Raw genomic sequence first — 20,267 nt, forward strand, 5'->3', positions numbered from 1 at the left:
TTGGCTATGAACCACTTATTAATAACAGTAAAAATTTGATTAGCTGCCCTTTCTAAATTTATATTTGATTTACTATTTATTGCAATGTTTGTATCATCTGCAAATAAGACAAACTTGGCATCTGGTAATGTAACAGATGACAGGTTATTAATATACACAAGAAACAGTAGTGGACCTAGTATGGAACCTTGGGGAACACCACATGTAATTTGTTCCCAGTCAGATGATGTCTGATTGCCTACTGCTGAAGTGTTACGTAATGACACCCTTTGTTTTCTATTAGTAAGATACGACTGAAACCACTTTGCAGCACTATCAGTGACGCCATAATATTTTAATTTACTTAAAAGAATGCTGTGATTCACACAGTCAAACGCCTTTGACAGTTCACAGAATATGCCAGTTGCCTCTAATTTGTTGTCCATGGAATTAAGGATATTTTCGCTGAAAGTGTAAATAGCTTTCTCAATATCAGAGCCCTTAAGAAACCCAAACTGTGACTTTGACAGTGTATTCAAACGTTCTGTGTTTTTTATGTTGTAGTTTCTGACATGTTCCACACGAACGGGAATCATCTCATTTTTGGATCTATAGAATGACAACCGAACCTAATCTAATCTGCACATAAGAGCAGTGCTGAGCACCCACCTCCCGCGGGCCCTCGCCCGCCCCCGCCGCCTCCACCAGCTGGTCCCCTCTGGTGCCGTCGCCGCCCTCTGTCAGCGCCAGGCGCACGTCCTGACCACTGCACACCGCTGCCAGGTAGGCCTGCAGGCAGACACAGAAACATCAAACGTACAGTCGGAAACTTCGCAATGGTTAATGTCGCGCAGCACTAGAGATAGTAGAGATGGGGATGGAAAACAGGCAGATGAGTAGGAAAAACAAATCTGTAATGTTCAGCAACAGCATTAGTACTGTCTGGGTGTAACGATGCAAAGCGGTATGAGACGGAACGAGTGTGGGGGACTGAGACAGGGGAGGGGAATGGTCGACTTCGGTTTGTTGAGAGAATTTTAGAAAAGTGTGGTTCATGTGTGAAGGAGACTGCATACAACATGCTAGAGCAACCTATTCTTAATACTACTTAAGTGTTTGGGATCCGTACCAAGTCGGATTAAAGAAAGGCATCGGGTAATTCAGAGGCGGGCTGCTAGATATGTCACCTGTAGGTTTGGACAACGCGCAAGTGTCACGAAGATGTTTCGGGAACTCAAATGGGAATCCGTGGATGGAAGAAGGCGTTCTTTTCGAGGAACACTATCGAGAAAATTATTGAGAACCGGCATTTGAAGCTGACTGCAAGACGATTCTACTGCCACCAACATACACTGCGCGTAAGGAACACGAAGATAAAATACGAGAAACTGGGGCTCATCCTGAGGTATATTGTCAGTCGTTTTTCCTTTTCTCTGTTTGCGAGTGGAACAGGAAAGAAAATGACTTGTGGTAAGGGATACCATCCGCTACGCGCTGCACAGTGGCTTGCGGAGCATCGGTCTAGATGTTGAACTGATTACGCCGTCGTTATCTATTGTGGTCTACAATTTTTCGGATTAGCGGAAGTCAGTACTGCTCTTAGACAACGAAACACATAATCTCAAATACTTTTTAATTTACTTTTAGGAATGATCGACAGAGAACACCATAAATTAAACTAAGTTGGAATAAAACTGGGTAATATCACAATAAATCGGCTTGCATATGAGGGCGATGTTGTCCTAACAACTGGTAGCTTAGAGGACGGGCAGCTCATGATAAGTTCTTACAGAAATATTGCAATTAAAGCAGGGTTACAAACTGACGAAGAGAAAACTGTGAACACGGTCGTGAGTAAAGTACCCAATGATCAAACACTACTGATAGTTAATGAATTCACTTTTAAAAGAGTAGATATATTAAAATATTTGGGAACCGTTAAAGAACAGAAACAAAGATTAAGGCAAGAAACGCAAAGGCAAATAGTTCATATTTTGGCTTACGGAACGTGCTATGCAATAAAGCAGTTTCGAGAAGTGTTACTATCAGACTGTACAAGAGCATAATTCTCCCGGGAGCTATGTGTGGCTCTGAAACATTTACATTAAGTAAAACATGTGAACAAAAACTGCTAGTCTTCGAGAGAAAGGTATTCAGGAAAATATTTGGCCCCAAGAGGGACACGCAGTCGCAGGAGTGGAGGATATTAAAAGACCGGGAACTGGACGACATACACTCTCAAGCTGATGTTGTCCGAAGGATTAATAAAAGAAGATTGACTTGGGCTGGATATCTAATTAGGACGGAAGAGGAAAGACTACCGCGAGCAGCATTCTCAGGATCCATGTAAGGGAGAAGGAGACGAGGAAGGACACGGGAAAGGTGGAAGGATGGTATCAACAGGGTAAAAATCGTAGAAGGAGTCTAAGAGATGAATACAGTAAGCAGATTCAGAAGGATGTAGGTCACAGTAATTATTCGGAGATGAAGAGGCTTGCACAAGATATAGTAGCGTGGAGCGCCGCATCGGACTGACTACCACAACAACAACATTGCATTAAGACGATCTTACATTTAACACAGTCATTTTGCTACCTCTGAAGGTATGAACAATAGAATAATACATAAGAAATTAATAAAAATGTAAATCACGCTCAGATATGGTTTTTCATTATACAAGAGATGTGTGTTAAAGAAACTTACAAGAACAAATGTGGCCAACTAGAAAAGTGCGTCCTCCCGCCCTATATCCGTTTGTGCCTTTAGATTTTACATAACATACACCATTTATCAATTAATTACGATTTTGTGAACAGTCATTTCAATAATCAGTAAAGTAAAGCAAAATAATACTCCACATTATGGTCAGGACGAGCCAATCGGTCCGACCGAGCGCCGCGTCATCCTCTGCAAATGGCGTCATTCGGATACAGTCTTGAAGGACGTGGCGTCACTACACCTCCCTCCCGGCCATTGTCGGATTTATCGACCTTGGAGTCGCTACTTCTCACTCAAGTTGCTTCTCCATTGCTACCACAAGTCCCAGTGCATCTTGTTCCAGTCCTCACACCAAGGAAAAAAAAAAAAAAACAAAAAAAAAACGCAGTACCGGGTATCGAACCCGAATCATTCGCATAGCAACCACACAGATTGTCATTGAACTACAGAGGTGGACAATAATCAGCTCAAACTATCTATTAAATAAACTTTATGTATTACGAGAAATCAGTACTTCAAGCAACTAGAGGCACTGAAAAAGTCAATGGTGAAGTTTGAAAATTTGGGCCGCACCGGGTCTCCAACACGGATGCTCCGCTTCTCTAGAACGCTTACCTAACCGTCTCGGCCGTTCGGGCACGTTTCTTGTTCGGCCCAAATTCTCAACCTGTCAATTGTAAGTAGCGCCTCCCTACTGCACGTAGCATTCGCTAATTCCCAGAGCGGTTCGGAAGATATGGTGCATCCGCGCTGAAAGAACCTAGAGACGTCCTCACTCATTGATGTATTTTTGTACGTGTCTGTTCTACCGGACATGTCCAACAGAACAGACAGCACATATTAACATAAATTTTTTTAATTGTTCATCATCTGGGGTAACTGGGAAAGGAAATAGCCAACTCATGCCGCCTTCATACGAAACGTAGCTCTGGCGAGCCCAGAGTCCGCTGCATGATATTACAGTCATAAAATATTTTTAAAAACTTTTGATATAGGCTATGTTGCAACTACTTAAACCTAACTAACCTAAGGACATCACACACATCCATGCCCGAGGCAGGATTCGAACCTGCTACCGTAGCGGTCGCGCGGTTCCACACTGAAGCGCCTAGAACCGCTCGACCATTCCGGGCGGCTCAGTGGCCGTCATTACAGTTTTTTCCAAATCGCCTCAAGCTCCGTTTCTCCCTCCTCTCAGTGGGAAATAACCCCTCTCCTCAATGACCACCATCAGCCAATGGTTACCCATCTCGACCACTGCTGTTGACAAAACACAACCATTTCAATCTTTCGCTCTGCGAGAAACGTCGTCTCATAATTTCACATCAGTACGACTACAATAAAATAAAGAAATGGAAGTGAACGGGATTTGTAGCCAGGCGAATGAGTAGCAACTCGTTCTTTGTTAGATTACAATAGCTCCTAATGGGAGGTTGGTAGATGGCACTGAAACAAAAGAGCAATATGGATGTAAATCGCTAGGTAGCTTTTATCCAGCAACTGATGTCTACTAACTCGTGATGATGATGATGATGATTATGATGATGATGATGATGATGATGATGATTATGATGATACTTCACTTATTTGAAGTGTTATCGCTTTCTTTCCGCAACTTAGCTGGTATATGTTATTACCGCTAATAATTGTTTAACGGCTTTCTGATCTGTTGCCAGAAATTTTCTGATTTTGATAAAAAAAATCGTACTTGAAAAAATCGTACTTGAAATTCTACATTATATATTTCGAAGTCCTGTCAATAGAACACATTTTCTGGTTATCCACAAGCTATATACATTGCGAATACCGGTACTTGCAAAGTGCTTTACAATGTTGGAATCGTTTAACGACATTAGGTTACGATGTTGCTTCCAAAGGTAGTTTTCAGCAGCAATCGTGAATCCAACGCCTGTACGGAGTTACATTCGTAAGTATTGTAAGACCGGTTTACGATAGAAAATTTAAAACCTGAAGCATACGTTTCGTCTACGAGGTGGAACTGGTGAACATATGGCGAGTGTGGTCGCCGCGGTTCCGCTAGCCCGCAGCTCAGTCAAGGTGAGCGAGAAGCATAACTCGTGCTTCGCAGGCGGACCGAGAAGCCCGCGAAACGAATGCAGAGCGTGACATGGATTAAGCGTGACTGCGCTTCGAATTTGTTGTAACTCTAAAATTCACGTGAATGTCAGCGCGTAAAAGAACGATTTTATGCGCCTCTCAGGCAAAGAGTAAGATCTGGCAAGAGAACAGGTCTGAACGCCACTTTGCTTGGAGCAACATGTAGCTGGGACGCATATAACAGCCAGATGGAATGCACTGCGTTACCTTAGCAGCATTTCTTGTCGATTTCCTGAGCTGTATCGCATTGAAAAGAGTATTTTACGCTTCTTATTACCTACAAAGGTAGAACGCAGGTTTGTAACGTAGCAAAACATATTTCTTTTTGTCGATGTGGGAAAACAGGGCTGTAAAGATGTGGTATTACTGCACGGGGAACGGAGTGTCAAATGAATTAATGGAGTACACATGTTCTTCCCACCATTATTAATAAAGGAAATAACATCCTATATACATGTACGAACATGTTAATATTTCATGAATAAAATCGTCTGCATCGTTCAATAAATGTCGTTATTTATTCCATCGTTTCGCTACTGTCACCATCATATCAAAACTTAAAACCTGTAAAACCAGGTTCAGTGTCAGTATTAATAAATTTACCGTTAGGTATAGGTTTTATTGTTACTGACACCTTGTGTTAGAATCTTTCTGTAGCTCGGGGCCACAGCCGTATAACACTTTAAATGAAAGTTCCGCCATGTGAATGAGTGGAACGTTTATTCTATTGTACATCTAAGTCCAGTTGTGACTGGAAGTCCTTTTCCTCTGAATTCAATTCAATGCCTCTTCTGAAGTCCATAGCAAAAGAACTTCACCAGTTACTCGTTCAAACTATCAGCTCTTCAGCGTACATCCGTTGCACCATATTTCAAAAATCTCGATTGTTATTCTTGTCTTACAGCACATGGCAATCGAATTTTTTGTATTTCTTTATTTTTTTTTTACATTTATGCTACAGTTCAAAACTCAAATATGAGACCCCCACAATAGGCCGATGCAACTCTCAAAAACTCTCGAAAAAATCGACTCTGAAGTTTTTAGAGAGTCTTTAATACTCCAATATAAGACCGTTGTTTTGAAAGTACAGCGTGGCTCTCTGGTAGCATGCTTGCCTGCCTCTTGGGCGGCTTGGGTTCGACTCTTGGATGGGATAAATTTTTAAACAAAGGCCCAGGTTCTACGAGCATTTCCGTGAAACGTAAAATACTTAAATATGAAAAATATTATTTGTATTGCAAACAATCTGTTTTTAACAATCTTTAATAAGAGATCGGTAACTGAGAACTTACAGTATTTGCAATGAAAGCTGTATTTTTGTGCGCATTATGTACTTAGAAACAAAAAGACGTGCATTTTTAATAAAAATGACAGTTATATATGCGTCAATCAGCACACAGCCGACGAATTTCATGCTTAAATGACGTAGGTAGGTGAACGAAAGAAAAAAAAACGAAAAAATAATGTCCGAAAACAGGCTCGAACCAGCGATCTAGTGATTATCACATTCGAGAGCTACCGATTTCTTTCCATTTACGTGTACTTCAAGCTTCACCAAAATGCTCGTAGAACATGCACCAATGTTTAAAAATCTGCATTGGTCGACAATCGGACTCTGATCACCAATGTTGCAGGCGACCATTCTACTACAGAAAAATGGACCTTACGTTAGGATATTAAATACGTCCGGATAACTTCAAAGTAGATTTTCTCAAGAATTTTTGAGAGTTGCACAGAACTGCTTAGGCTGATTAATATTTAAGTTCTGAACTTCACGTAGCATAAATATGCAAAAATTACAGAAACCCGGTTGCTGTGTTGTTCCTTGTTAATGCTCATCGACTTCGTTTCACAGTACTCCTAACAAGCAATTCCAGCAAATTCTTGCTAACATAGTTAACGATGCAGTAGCTTAACTAGCGTGTCGCATTCAGCGTGTGTGCCCTGGGCGCAGTTTCCGTGGGGACGAAGATTCGTGACGGGAGAAAAAAATGAGGAAGCGAAAAAGAAGCGATGGCGAAATAGGAAGGGGAAGAAGAGTAAGCAGATAAGAAGAAGGGAAAGAATAGGAGGGCATTACAACTGGAAGGGACTGAAATATATGAAAGGCAATCACGAGGAGGTTCGAATTTACGCGTGTTGAGTAACAGTTCCGTAAGATCTATTTCTCCCTGGTGCAGTGACGTCTGTCTCTTGTTTTACGCTACTCGGTGGACCACACTCTGTACGCCGAGTGGGCCAACGTAACGAAAGTATAAAGAGTTTATTTTGGTGTGTTACGACTTTGCACCTATCGACAACGTAACAATCGAAAAGCAATCGCGTTGTTGCTGAAAGCCGTCCGACTATGGGCTGCATATTGTTCCATGTTTTGAATTGTGCAACAGAAAAAGGTGTTATTGAAAGTTGTGTGACACTGCTTCGATTTTATCATATTTCACCTTTTTAGAAAAGCGTCACTTGCTGTTTCCATTTTTAATTATATATGTGCACGGAAAGGTTCTTATGGTAAGTCCTATTTTACTTACCGATAGTAAACATCAGTTTTCACAAACTGTCTGAAAGCTTGGCTTCCGCGGTTGGCGACTGCCTTGTATATAGCTGCTGTCACCCCCGTACTTTTATTCTGTCTTTCTAATGTTTCTCTTATTTTTCTGATTTTTCTGATTCCGTCTGCTCTTCTTTTACCCATTCTATCTGAGCCGTACCGCACTGATGCTGCACTACCCTTCGAGTCCCTGTAACGCTGGAAATGCATAACCTTCTATTTCCATCTATTGTACTGTAGATTTTTCCTTATTTTGTTACCTGATGATATGACATTTCTGTGTCTTTATATATTGTCATTGTTTTACTATTTGTATATATATATATATATATATATATATATATATATATATATATATGCATTTTTGTCGATGTATAATTGGTTTGTTTTGTAAACATTATTTGTATTTTTACGCTGGGTCTGGCCTAGGGAAAACTATGCTATCGAACGATTACATCGATAGGTCGTGTGGAGAACCAAAGTGTTTAGGATCTTTGGTAGTGTTAACTCTGCCGCATGGAGCGAGAGCAGAGAGAGTCTGGCTGGAGAAAGGCGGTGGATCAGGTGTGTTGTGTGACTCTCGCGCGAGTTGCCGCGCTTTCGGGGTTTGGCAGAATGTAATTGCGTTAGACTTGCTATGTTAGTTTCTGACATGGTGTCACGGACGGGAAACATTAGCTGGCACACATCAAGAGCCCGTTTTCGGCTGGAGACCGTGTCGAGAAGAAGGCGCGCCAACATCCAGCTTCTGCAACAGCGACGGCCGACAATGAGTGACTGTCGCCACCTCCTCGATCGACGACTTCAAACCTTCAATCAACCAACAAGGAAGACTGGAAGCACGTAAAGTTTTAGAACTGTATGGCAGACCTCATCTTTTCAAACAGTTTCAAAATTACAGCAACATAGCATGAACCTTTGTTGCTCATTGTTCCAATTGCATTACCAAGCAGGGTCCCTTCCTTTTCCGGAATGAACCCGAGTGTCGTTGAAATTCTAACGCCAGCATTAAAGTAATATCATTCCATTTCACTGCTTTAATTTCAAAGTTCAGTTAAAGTATTCATAGCTGGCTACAATATTTAGATTACACAAACACAAATTAAGAGTGCGAGTTTTGTTACCATATTTTAGCTTACCTGTGACTGCAGCTCAGCTGGGTACGCACTAAATTATACTACTGTTAATTGTTCAGAAACATTTAATTCAAGTTCAAAGTTAAATCTCTTATTTCTAAATTGTGTAGATTCAAGTGGCTTTTGAAATGATTTTTGAAGTAGCCCAAGACTAGCCTTATATTATTGAATTTCGTAGTGCTTCAGAAACAAAGTTCACTATTAATTTCAGTCACTAAATTAACTTTTCAGTTTTCCGGTTTTATTAATTCTTTTGCTAAATTAAGTCAGAGTGTAGCGAAATACATTACTTCTGACAAACATTCAGTTTTCACACAACACGTGTCAACCTTCAGTTGCCACACTTTTAGTGCTAATTGTATGTGCCTTAATCTTTCATTTTCAGTTATTATAGTAGTTGTCCATAGGACTGGCGACCGTAATTTTCCCCAAACCTCAAATATCTAATTAACGCCGATTAATTGTTAACGTAACGACCGCACATTTACTTTCTGTATTAATTTTACCCTTTTCTCAAAATTAATTTCCACCAATTTCATTTGCATTTTAACTTTCATTTAGATGTAACCCTTTCCTCCCTCTTTACCGACAAATTAACTTCGGTGACGAATGCTTTTCCCAAATTTCCATTAGGTACACGCGGTTTAATTTTTCACTGTCATTAAGGTCGATAAGTGAGGGGGAGGTTACATCCCCTTCCCCCTTCCTTGCGTAAAACTACGTTTCTTCAATTTGTTTCTTTACAAACTTAGCAAATTTTATAATACTGTATGCAGAATTAATAAAAAACAAGTTACCGATAAATATTACTGAAATCGACCACGTTAATGAAAAACATTTCACAAAGTAAATTAAATGTTTCATTGCTGCAAATGAACTACAAGTCACACAAACTATCTGAAGAAAAATTGAAAGTAAGATAAAATCTAAATAGTGCTGTTTATGACAGCTACTGTACACTGGTTTCAGTGTGATTTACAATAAAGAACACATTTTCCATTTTGTATAAGGAATGAAGACAGGTGTGAGACAAGGTGACAGACAGTTGCTGCTATTAATCAAATGTGTCATGGAAAAGATTGTGAGAATTTGGAAATCAGAACTGAAAATAAAGTAATAAATCCGATCTGCTTAGGGGAAAAATCGCAAGGAATTGAAGTCAGTTGCCTAGCCTTTGCGGACGACTTTGTGATACTCTTGGAGAGCCCAGAGCAGGCGACCGTGCTGACCAACCTTCTAGAAAGGATCACCAGCAAAACGGGGCTGAGGATATCGCTAGAACTCATGTTGAACGATAAATGTGAGCCTAAAAATAAATCAGTTTACTGGGTAAAGAAATTCGAGAACCTCTGTGAGACCATACAAGAAAGTGGACTACAAAAAGCGGATATCAGAAATGGACTACAAAAAGGGGATATCAGAAATGGAGAGAACATATAGGGCAACTAAAACTTTTACAATAAAAAGTGCATCTCCTGGAATGCCAAACTAAAACACTGTAGTACTATGGCCGAAACAGAATGCCTGTACGGCAATGAATGCCTCTCAGTGAACAACGATTAAGAGAAGTTGGACAACCTGGACAGTAGTATGTTACGAAAAATCACGCGTGTGTTCCAGACTGCGGCCGGCAGAGCAACGAAGATGTCTACCACAATGTGGAGAGGAACTCGGAGAGTTCTAGGCGCTTCAGTCTGGAACCGCGCGACCGCTTCGGTCGCAGGTTCGAATCCTGCCTCGGGCATGGATGTGTGTGATGTCCTTAGGTTAGTTAGGTTTAAGTAGTTCTAAGTTCTAGGGGACTGATGACCTCAGATGTTGAGTCCCATAGTGCTCAGAGCCATTTTGAACTCGGAGATCAGTTGGCTAATATTTCTTGGACACCGGTGTAGAATGGACAAGAACAGACTCTGAACAAATGTTTACCTTTCGAACAACACGTGTATTAAAGGAGCTCAGAAGCTCCTTGAGAGAGCCAACACCCGAGAAGTCCTGATGTTAGAATGGGACATGGCTCGAAGCAGAACACAAAATTTGGAAGGTTTTCAAGTCGACTGAAGAGTCCAAAAGAACGTGGACAGAACAACTATAGCAACACTATAGCGGCCGTGTGAAGAAGTAGTGGGAACAGAGGAAACTGGACAAAGATGCGAAAATGAAGGTGATCTTGAGTAATAAGTTCTTCAATAAAAAAAAAGAACAGATTTTATTTGCTCTTCATAAACTATTAATAGTCTTCAGTTGGCAGATCCTTTAAAACCGCAGCGAAGTAGTGCAAGAACTCCATTGTTGAACGCGAGTGACCTTTATAGGTGAGAGCTGAGTGAACCAAGAGCACTGTTGCAAAATAAGCCATGTTAGCGATTTACTCCTGTTCGGTAGTAACTGTTTCTTGATGATGCTACGAGGACGAAATGACTCTATAGAAATAACACTGCGGCAACACTGACCTATACAGCGGCATACCGAGGAAAAACTTCTTCTCATAGGTAGAACATGTGGGGTAGGAGAAGTCGCGTACCTCTCCCCGTTAGTTCTTAACCCTCCTAGTACCGCTGGGGTCAATACGACCCCATAAACACATTGGAAACATATATACCTTCCTTGTTTTCAAAACCATTATTTTCAAAATGATGTCTCGTTCATTTTAACATTTACAACACATTAAAGTTTATTCACGGTTTTTGCGTTGACTGTGAGTGCAACCGAAGTCAATATGACCCAAACTTAAATTGCTTGTTCATTTCTTGAACGTACATTTATGAAAACATAATTACGATTGCTATGTAGAACAGCTGTTACACGAAAAACCTGCAACAATGAAAATATTCCCGCTTATTTTTGTACCCATTCCTATGCTTCCTTGCATCAGCTGTTGTACCCTTTGTGGTACCACTGGGGTCAATACGACCCCAATCTATTTTTTTGTTTCTTGTTTCTTGAACGTAACATTTATGAAAATAGAGTTATTACTGTTACAATGAACAACTGGAATGAATGTTTTTATGTTAGTTAGCAAATATGTACTGATAGCCTTGGGAGAGCCAGCCCTGACAAAACCATCTGGTGCGCAAGATGTATGAGACAGGCGAAACACCCTATGACTTCAAGAAGAATATAATAATTCCAATCCCAAAGAAAGCAGGGGTTGACAGGTGTGAAAATTACCGAACTATCAGTTTAATAAGCAACGGCTGCAAAATACTAACACGAATTCTTTACAGACGAATGGAAAAACTGGTAGAAGCCGACTTCGGGGAAGATCAGTTTCGATTCCGTAGAAATATTGGAACACGTGAGGCAATCCTAACACTACAACTTATCTTAGAAAATAGATTAAGGAAAGGCAAACCTACGTTTCTAGCATTTGTAGACTTAGAGAAAGCTTTTGACAATGTTGACTGGAATACTCTCTTTCAAATTCTGAAGGTGGCAGGGGTGAAATACAGGGAGCGAAAGGCTATTTACAATTTTGTACAGGAACCAGATGGCAGTTATAAGAGTCCAGGGGCATGAAAGAGGAGCAGTGGTTGGGAAGGGAGTGAGACAGGGTTGCAGCCTATCCCCGATGTTATTCAATCTGTATATTGAGCAAGCAGTAAAGGAAACAAAAGAAAAATTCGGAGTAGAGATTAAAACCCATGGAGAAGAAATTAAAACTTTGAGGTTCGCCGATGACATTGTAATTCTGTCAGAGGCAGCAAAGGACTTGGAAGAGCAGTTGAACAGAACGGACAGTGTCTTGAAATCAGGATATAAGTTGAACATCAACAAAAGCAAAACGAGGATAATGGGATGTATTCGAATTAAATCGGGTGATGTCGAGGGTGTTTGATTAGGAAATGAGACGCTTAAAGTAGTAAATGAGTTTTGCTAGTTGAGGAGTAAAATAACTGATGATGGTCGAAGCAGAGAGGGTATAAAATGTAGACTGGCAATGGCAAGGAAAGCGTTTCTGAAGAAGAGAAATTTGTTAACATCGAGTATAGATTTAGGTGTCAGGAAGTCTTTTCTGGATGTATTTGTATGGAGTGTAGCTATGTATGGAATTGTAACGTGCACAATAAATAGTTTAGACAAAAAGAGAATAGAAGCTTTCGAAATGTGGTGCTACAGAAGGATGCTGAAGATGAGATGGGTAGATGACATTACTAATGAGGAGGTATTGAATAGAATTAGAGAGAAGAGAAATTTGTGGCACAACTTGACTAGAAGACGGAATTGCTTGGTAGGACATATTCTGAGGCATCAAGGGATCACCAATTTAGTATTGGAGGGCAGCGTGGAGGGTAAAAATCGTAGAGGGAGACGAAGAGATGAATACACTAAGCAGATTCAGAAGGATGTAGGCTGCAGTAGGTACTGGGAGTTGAAGAACCTTGCACAGGATAGAGTAGCATGGAGAGCTGCATCAAACGAGTCTCTCGACTGAAGACGACAACAACAGCAAATATAGTGCCAAAATGTCTGGTGTAAATTACTTGCTGTCTGTATGACCCCAGTGATACTCAGTGAGACAAAAAAATACTGGTAACGTGTGGGTTAAATTGTCTTTCTTTCGTGTATTTTGTTAGTTAGTTCTTGCGCCCCCTCTGTACCTTCGCCGTTGGCAGATGCCTATCTCCTGTCCCCTCGGCTCAGCGCTGCCATTTATGTGAGGAGTTAGCGACCACAGGCCGTGTACAGACCTTCCCCAGAGGCCTTGAACCTGGACGTCCGCTGGAGGCGTTAATTGAAGCGGCGGAAAGCGGCTCTGGGCGAGGTGCGGCCCGGCAGCCATTACCGCTGCCTGGCGACACGACACTACACGACGAGGCGCAGCTGCTAATGTAATGGCTGCACGCCTCCAAATAGCTCCGGCGTGCTGCGAAAGTGCCGTCCCGGTGATCGCGACACCTTTCTCCTCTGCACCTGCACCCGGTGAATCACTAGAGACAGCCATATAATTTTATCGCACTTATTAAAATACTCCAGGCAATTACTCCGTAATCGAATGAATTTCGTTGAGAATCCGAATGTTTCGCCCTAATCTGTGGAGGACGCCTTCAAGAGGTTAGGGTTGTAGCTTCTATGTCTCGCTGCTGACCGTCAAAATTTCGTTTCCCGTGAAGACTCGCGAGGTCACGTGTTTTCAAAATGCCAGTAACCAACAATGACCAATTGCACTCAAGTTCTGAAAACAGGTATAGGGTGGCGCATGAATTGTGTTACTATTTTGTTTTTGAATATAAACTTTATTGTCAATACAATCTGAAAGGAACATATACTACAATGAAGAGCCGTCCATGGAGATTTGTTGTAACTCAGCACATGCTTAATATGTCCACCATTTCGTTTCCTAACTTCCTTCAAACGAACACTGAAGTTAGCGATTACCCTACGGCGTATGTCTTCTGTAATTTCACTGCAAGCTTGAAGAATAAGCCTTCTGAGCTCCATTAAATCACGTGGACGTTTCGGGATTTTTTTTTTTAGGTACCCCCAAACAAAAAAGTCACATGGCTTGAGGTCTGGACCATTGGGGGGCCAATTTTGTCTGTCATTGAAGCCACCTGGAAACCTGAGTGAAATGATCCGCACGTCGAAATGCTCGTGTAAAAACTCCAACAAGTATTTGCAGTATGTGGCCTTGCTCCATCTTGCATGAACCACTGCGTGTTGAAGGGCAAGGCAGTAGCAAGAAGCTGTGGAATGAAGCTATTGGGAAGCATGCTCAAATAACGCTCGCTGTTCACAGTTTCTCCAAAGAAAAAGGGTCCAATAAGTCCGTGACTGGAAATTGCTGCCCACGCTGTAATCCTCGGAGCATAATGCTGTCGTTCATGAAGCACATTTGGGTTTTCAGTGGCCCAAAAGCGTACATTTTGTTTGTTAACCACACCGTCCAAATGAAAATGCGCCTCGTCTGAAAACCAAACGTTGTTGAGAGTATCTTCCCTATCCTCCGCCCACTGAGCGAACAGTAGTCTCTGCTGCTTGTGTTCTTCAGTGAGCTTCTGTGCACTGGTCATCTTGTATGGGTACGTATGAAGGTCACTTTTAAGAATGCGTTGAACGGAGCGTCTGGATACTCCCAGTTGCACTGCTGCCTTTCTACACGATTTCCCGGGACTTCGATGTACAGCAACTCGTACTGCTTCAATATTCTCTGGCGAACAAACAGGCTTAGGCCGAGGTCGCTTCGCTTCCAATACAGTTCCTTCCTGACTCTGAGTCACAACAAGGCTTTTCGTTTCATGTAACACAATTACCGATCGTTGCTGTGTCGTCAGTCTTTCATTGTCAGCCATTGCTGCTTACTAGTCTCCTAGCGGAAGTATCGTGAATTACACGTCACTTCGTAACTCATTTGTTTTTCCAAGCTCTGCTGGTACTGCTGTAGAGATCCCAGCGGGATATCTAATGTGCGTCGTAAAATGTGAAAGAAACAATTAGTAACACATTTCGTGCGCCACCCTGTAGTTATGCTGGCGAAATCTCTATTAACATCTGAAGTTCTATCCAAGGTACATGAGGTCTGGTTAAACTCAGGGCATGTTACTGTTTTAAAATTTCTCGCTTCATAGCCAATATACTGATAAGATTTAGAAAGATATTATAAGCATGTAATTAGGTTAAGGCAACGTTTGGACAGAACATGTTCCGCTAAAAGGATATGGTGTAACGTTAGAGCTTAGAGCTACAGTGTGCCAGACGGCAACTAGATGGCAGGACGGAGGCGACACATGGACCGCGAACACAGACGGCAGCGCCGCTGAGCGGCATTCTGCTGAACCTCATGATCGCCTTCTCGTTCTGGCTAGATGCAGGCAGACCCCGATATACACAGACATACAGCAGCGGTAAGATAATTGTAAGTCAGGACACTAGTGGCTTTGCCTCATTAAATAACTGGCACTTACTTGAGCTAAAAAAAGAAACATAGTTTTTCGATGAAGAGAGTTGTACAGTCAGCGAATGTAGATAAATATTGGCAAAAATCGTTCCTATAAATTTGTAACCCTTACACGTTACAAACAGCTATAAAATAGAAACTACAAAACAATCAGTCCGCTTATCATACATTACGCCATGATACTGAGCAGCTACGAAATTTGTGTTTTTTCTTTTCCAGTTATTTTTATGTGCTAGTTTTACCACCTTATGCGTGGATGTGGATCAAAGGTTCGATTCTATTGTGAGTTTTTTGTCTTTCGGCCGTTTCCAAATAAAAGTTAGCAAACTGCCAAGCCCACATTTAACGAACTACGGATGCTATGATTTTAATAATAATTTAAAAATATAAAATGTTTTAATATAGCCACAATAATTTGTTTACATGGGTTATTAGTGCAATAGAATTGCTTTTTTGGTGGGGGAGAAGGGTTATTTCACATTTTAGAGCAAATATGAAGAAGAATAAAAAATAAATGAAGGAACTCTAAGAAGAAAATCCCCAGGAATACGGGTAAGAAAGGAACCAGAGCACTACTGATCTTCTAAATAAGCAGTCACCGATTTCAACATGGGAGACACGGTTTCACTGCTGTGAGGGCAGCCAGACTGATTTAAAGAAAAAAATCGCCATTTTGCAGCTTCATACTCGTACAATTGACAGAGACGGTGTGCTGCAGATTGCAATGAAAAGAGAGGCAAGAAACAAGAAAAAAAATCTTGATATTCTTATACTGCCCACTGTCCACAACTGTATATGTGAATGTGACCAACATATTTTGCTCTGGAAAAAAATATATATTGTCGGACTGTTTTCTGCCAAAGAACGTCGTCTGTCACACATCATATTTGCGAGCGTGTGCTATTGCAGCTGTAGAGTTCGCCTATTTGGGTCGGTCTTTATTGAATGTAAATCTGAGTATACATTCTGTCGGAAGTTGAATTTGCAGCGTTAAATAAATTCTGCGTGGTAAGTGGGACTTTTTGGCTAGTATATATTTTTTTAAAATACTAAAACATACTCGTATTGAGCGAAACTGTTTTACTGCGCAGGTTGTCACTTCACCTGAAATAAATGATTACTTAGTGCCGGTACCCTGTTTTGACGCCTTGGTGTACTTGAGTGTATGATCCTATATCAGTAAAGAGGCCACCGAGACTTCATCACACAAACAGTTTAGGTGTTAGGCCAATCGCATTAAGTAATTGTTCATCACAAATATTAGTGCAAGAACTATGCGGGGAAATGGTTTCGTTCAAGAAATTCACAATCACTGTTAAACCCCAGCGTAGAGGAACCTATTGGAACTAAAAAGAATTCTTGTTTTGGAATTCAATTTTTCGTAATTAAATGACTTTTGGGTATATTGTAGCTATTTCGGAATATTCATTGCAGAACCAGAACAGTCAGTTAATCGTCTTCCGTGACAGGCTTGGCGTAAATATCCTGTAATGCACAAAGCCACTAATAAGACTCTGCTAAGTTCAATTGCATAATTAGAAACATTGTTATTAAATTAACGAATTTCAGGACATTAGGTATGAATCCGTATGCAACAGATATAGAATCTGAAGGTATTTTTCTTCACGTAATAGATTATTGTAATCAGACTAAAAGCAGCTAAAACTGTTTTTGCAGACCACTCACTACCAAAACCGTAACATCAGCGCGCGGGATTAGCCGAGCGGTCTAGGGCGCTGCAGCCATGGACTGTGCGGCTGGTCCCGGCGGAGGTTCGAGTCCTCCCTCGGGCATGGGTTTGTGTGTTTGTCCTTAGGATAATTTGGGTTAAGTAGTGTGTAAGCTTAGGGACTGATGACCTTAGCAGTTAAGTCCCATAAGATTTCACATACATTCGAACCGATAACATCTTATTGGACGGTAAATTCATCTCGCTCTCTTTTGAGGACGAAATCCAGTGAGCGAAGGGAGGACCACCAGGGAGCGCGGCTTTAAGGTGGCATAGCTGACACAAAGTGGTTCACCATCCCGTCCGCGACAACACAAGGAATATGCCGCCGCAGAACGAAACAACTGGCCATAAGTAGAAAAAAATGCGTAGCATGAGTGGTTTGGATTCGTTGGACAGGGATGTTCAGCCGCCTGTTGCAAGTCTTTCGACTGGTGCCACCTTCAAAAAACACCCACTCGTACTAAACCTCCAGAAATGTCTCAGTTTAGCCAGTGATCCGTAGATGGTGGTATAAAGTGCGTACGAGATAACTGGCAACGCTTTCCTATCCGAGTTCTGCGATAATTAAGGCAGTACGTCCTTGAACTGACTTAGTGAGCCGCCGCGTAGTAATTCTTCCCTTCTGTTATGTGGAGATGCTCTCGTAGTTTTACGTCCGCTTGCGGAGCCATAGCAGCGCCGTCGGATTCTGAAAGTCTATGTTTTACGTAATTATCCGGGAAGAAGATTTTTGTGCAAATAATTTTTACAAGAGATGCCATTATGGTGCGTTTACTTAAGAAACACAGTAAAATGAATTTGTTCACACTGATTATACTGGTCTACCGCATGACTAGATCGACAGACACTGCCGACTACGCCGTATTGTCTGCAACTTGACCTTACAATCGGCATAGTTCATACAAGATTGTACATATTCGGTTACGACAAAGTTATTCATTTAGTAATTAATATCAAAGTTTCCAGGCATAGTAAAATTACTAAAAGATAGCTTTTATGATGACTCCTCATGCCTGAGAGGCAAAAGGCAACTTTTGTTAGCAAATATGTATTAATAACAATTACTTGATTCGCGCCAGAATAAAGTACTTTCCCTATGTATAACTTTGCTGACGTCAGCAGCGATTTCTGCATCGGCATACTGCAGCACTGATACATTCGCTTAACGTATGTGAAATAACAACACTGGAAATAAAGTAAAATGCGCTTTTATCTGCAAATAACGGTTACTTTACACACGTTGACGACTTGAGTGTATCTAACCTATCCAAGTAATACTATCGGTGAAAAGGGGATGTACAATTTAATGTGGAATCTGAGCCACTTGTCTTCGTAGGCATGTCACTGAGAGGTGAAGGCTATGGTAAAGGCGGTCTGAAAAATGTCAAGGTCTGACCAAATTACTAGTAGATCTCGTGAACATCTGATTGACGCACCTTACCATTAGATCACAAAGACCGATGATGACAGTTGAGATGGAATGCATCTACGGTGGAACAGGAAGTCGGCAGTGTTTTAGGAAAACCATGTAAATCCTACGCGATTTAATGTGGTTGTGAAACTCGCTTGCTCCCGAATCAGAATTCAGTGAATCAAGATGCGCGTTCGCCGGGGCGTGCCGAACAGGCCGAAAGACGTGTGCGAATCTGAATCCCACTCCCGTGCTGCCTGCAGCATTTGCAATGGGAACGCGTGCACTGTGCTCCCAAGTACGAGCGGATCACTAGAAAATGCGGCCAGCGTTGCAGAGGGGCAACGCACTCGGCACGGGCAGCTGGGGCGGGACCAACGAGATACACGGGTCCTGCAACGAACTTGTGACGTCACACTAGTCGGCTCGATCGCCACACTTCGCGAAAGCTCGGCTCCAAGCAGGGCCCACGAGAAATCAATATTTAATTGGAAAGGTGCCCACTGAAGGTCTTTATTTCGTTGTGTGCTGTAGAGAACTTACTAGTAAGGCCGGTATTACACTATCAAATTTCTTTGTCCAATATCTTTGTCCAATATCTTTGTCAAAGATATTTGATAGTGTAATAGGGACTTTGTCAAATGTCGTCCAATATTTGATCAAATCTAGGGCCTCTCTGTATATTTGATCAAAGAAACCGCTTGTCTTCTGTTCACTGTAATGTGACATGTTACCATATGGAGCGCTAGCATCGCTGCAGCGTTCTGTCGTCTGTAGTGTTTTTATAACCATTGCCGGTAAATACAATTGGTGTGTGCCGACAACTACAAAATTAATAAAGATGTCTGAAGCTGATGAGGCGCTTTACGACGTGAGGCAACCTGAATACAAAAATAGATTAAGAAGATTGGAGACCTGACCAGAACTGACCTGACCTGACCTGACCTAACCTAACCTAACCTAACATAACATAACCCTCTCCTGTAGCAAGGAATCGGAGTGTTACAGCGAGCCTGTCTTCTGAAGATGTAGCAGTTCTTGAGCGAATATTGTGCTTTGTGATATGAGGATACACTTCATTGAGCACATACAGAAATGTATGCTCATCCATTCTTAAGTAATTGATGTACGACTTGACGTCTTCCACTGTAAGCTCACGTAACAAGTTTTGTTGAATGCTTTTATCGTGTCGTCGTAAAACCCACGGCTTCACCCAGATTAGATTAGTTTTTCGTTCCATAGATCTGTGCTGAGGAGATCCTCGTGGATGTGGAACATGTCGATTTTTTAAGCTGAAATAACAATGCTAATAGTATGAATAAATACAATTCACCATTTGTTTCTATTAAAAATTTCGCCAATGGAGTAGAAGGAGTTGGCTAGTAGTAAGTTTTTCAGGCTCCTTTTAAACTGATCTTTATTTCTAACTAAATTTTTTATGTTTCCTGGCAAATTATTGAAGATGAGTGTTCCTGAGTAGTGGAGCCCGCTTGAACTATAGTAAGTGCTTTTCAGTCCTTGTGCAGATCATGTTTGAACTGAGTTGTTTGTTGGAAAAAGAGATATATTATTTACGACAAATGTCATTAAGAAGTAGATATACTGAGAGGCAGTAGTTAGTATATCCAGTTCTTTGAAGAGGTTTCTGTAGGACGTCCGTGAATTTACTCCACAAATAATACGTATTACACGCTTTTGGACTCTGAAAACTTTTGTTTGACTTCAAGATT

The 20,267-nt window shown here is 41.3% G+C and overlaps 1 protein-coding gene across 2 annotated transcripts in view; it reads right to left on the reverse strand.

Annotated features, from left to right (window-relative positions):
- LOC126094646 (uncharacterized) overlaps positions 1-20,267 on the reverse strand; it is a 1,573,713-nt gene that overhangs the window by 150,595 nt on the left and 1,402,851 nt on the right. For both annotated transcript variants that reach the window (XM_049909153.1, XM_049909145.1), the window contains one exon: positions 649-768. In XM_049909153.1, coding sequence (XP_049765110.1) covers positions 649-768 — 120 coding nt within the window. The remainder of the gene's footprint in view (positions 1-648; positions 769-20,267) is intronic.

This window comes from Schistocerca cancellata, chromosome 1 (assembly GCF_023864275.1).
Source record: "Schistocerca cancellata isolate TAMUIC-IGC-003103 chromosome 1, iqSchCanc2.1, whole genome shotgun sequence".
NCBI classification, from domain to species: Eukaryota; Metazoa; Arthropoda; class Insecta; order Orthoptera; family Acrididae; genus Schistocerca; species Schistocerca cancellata.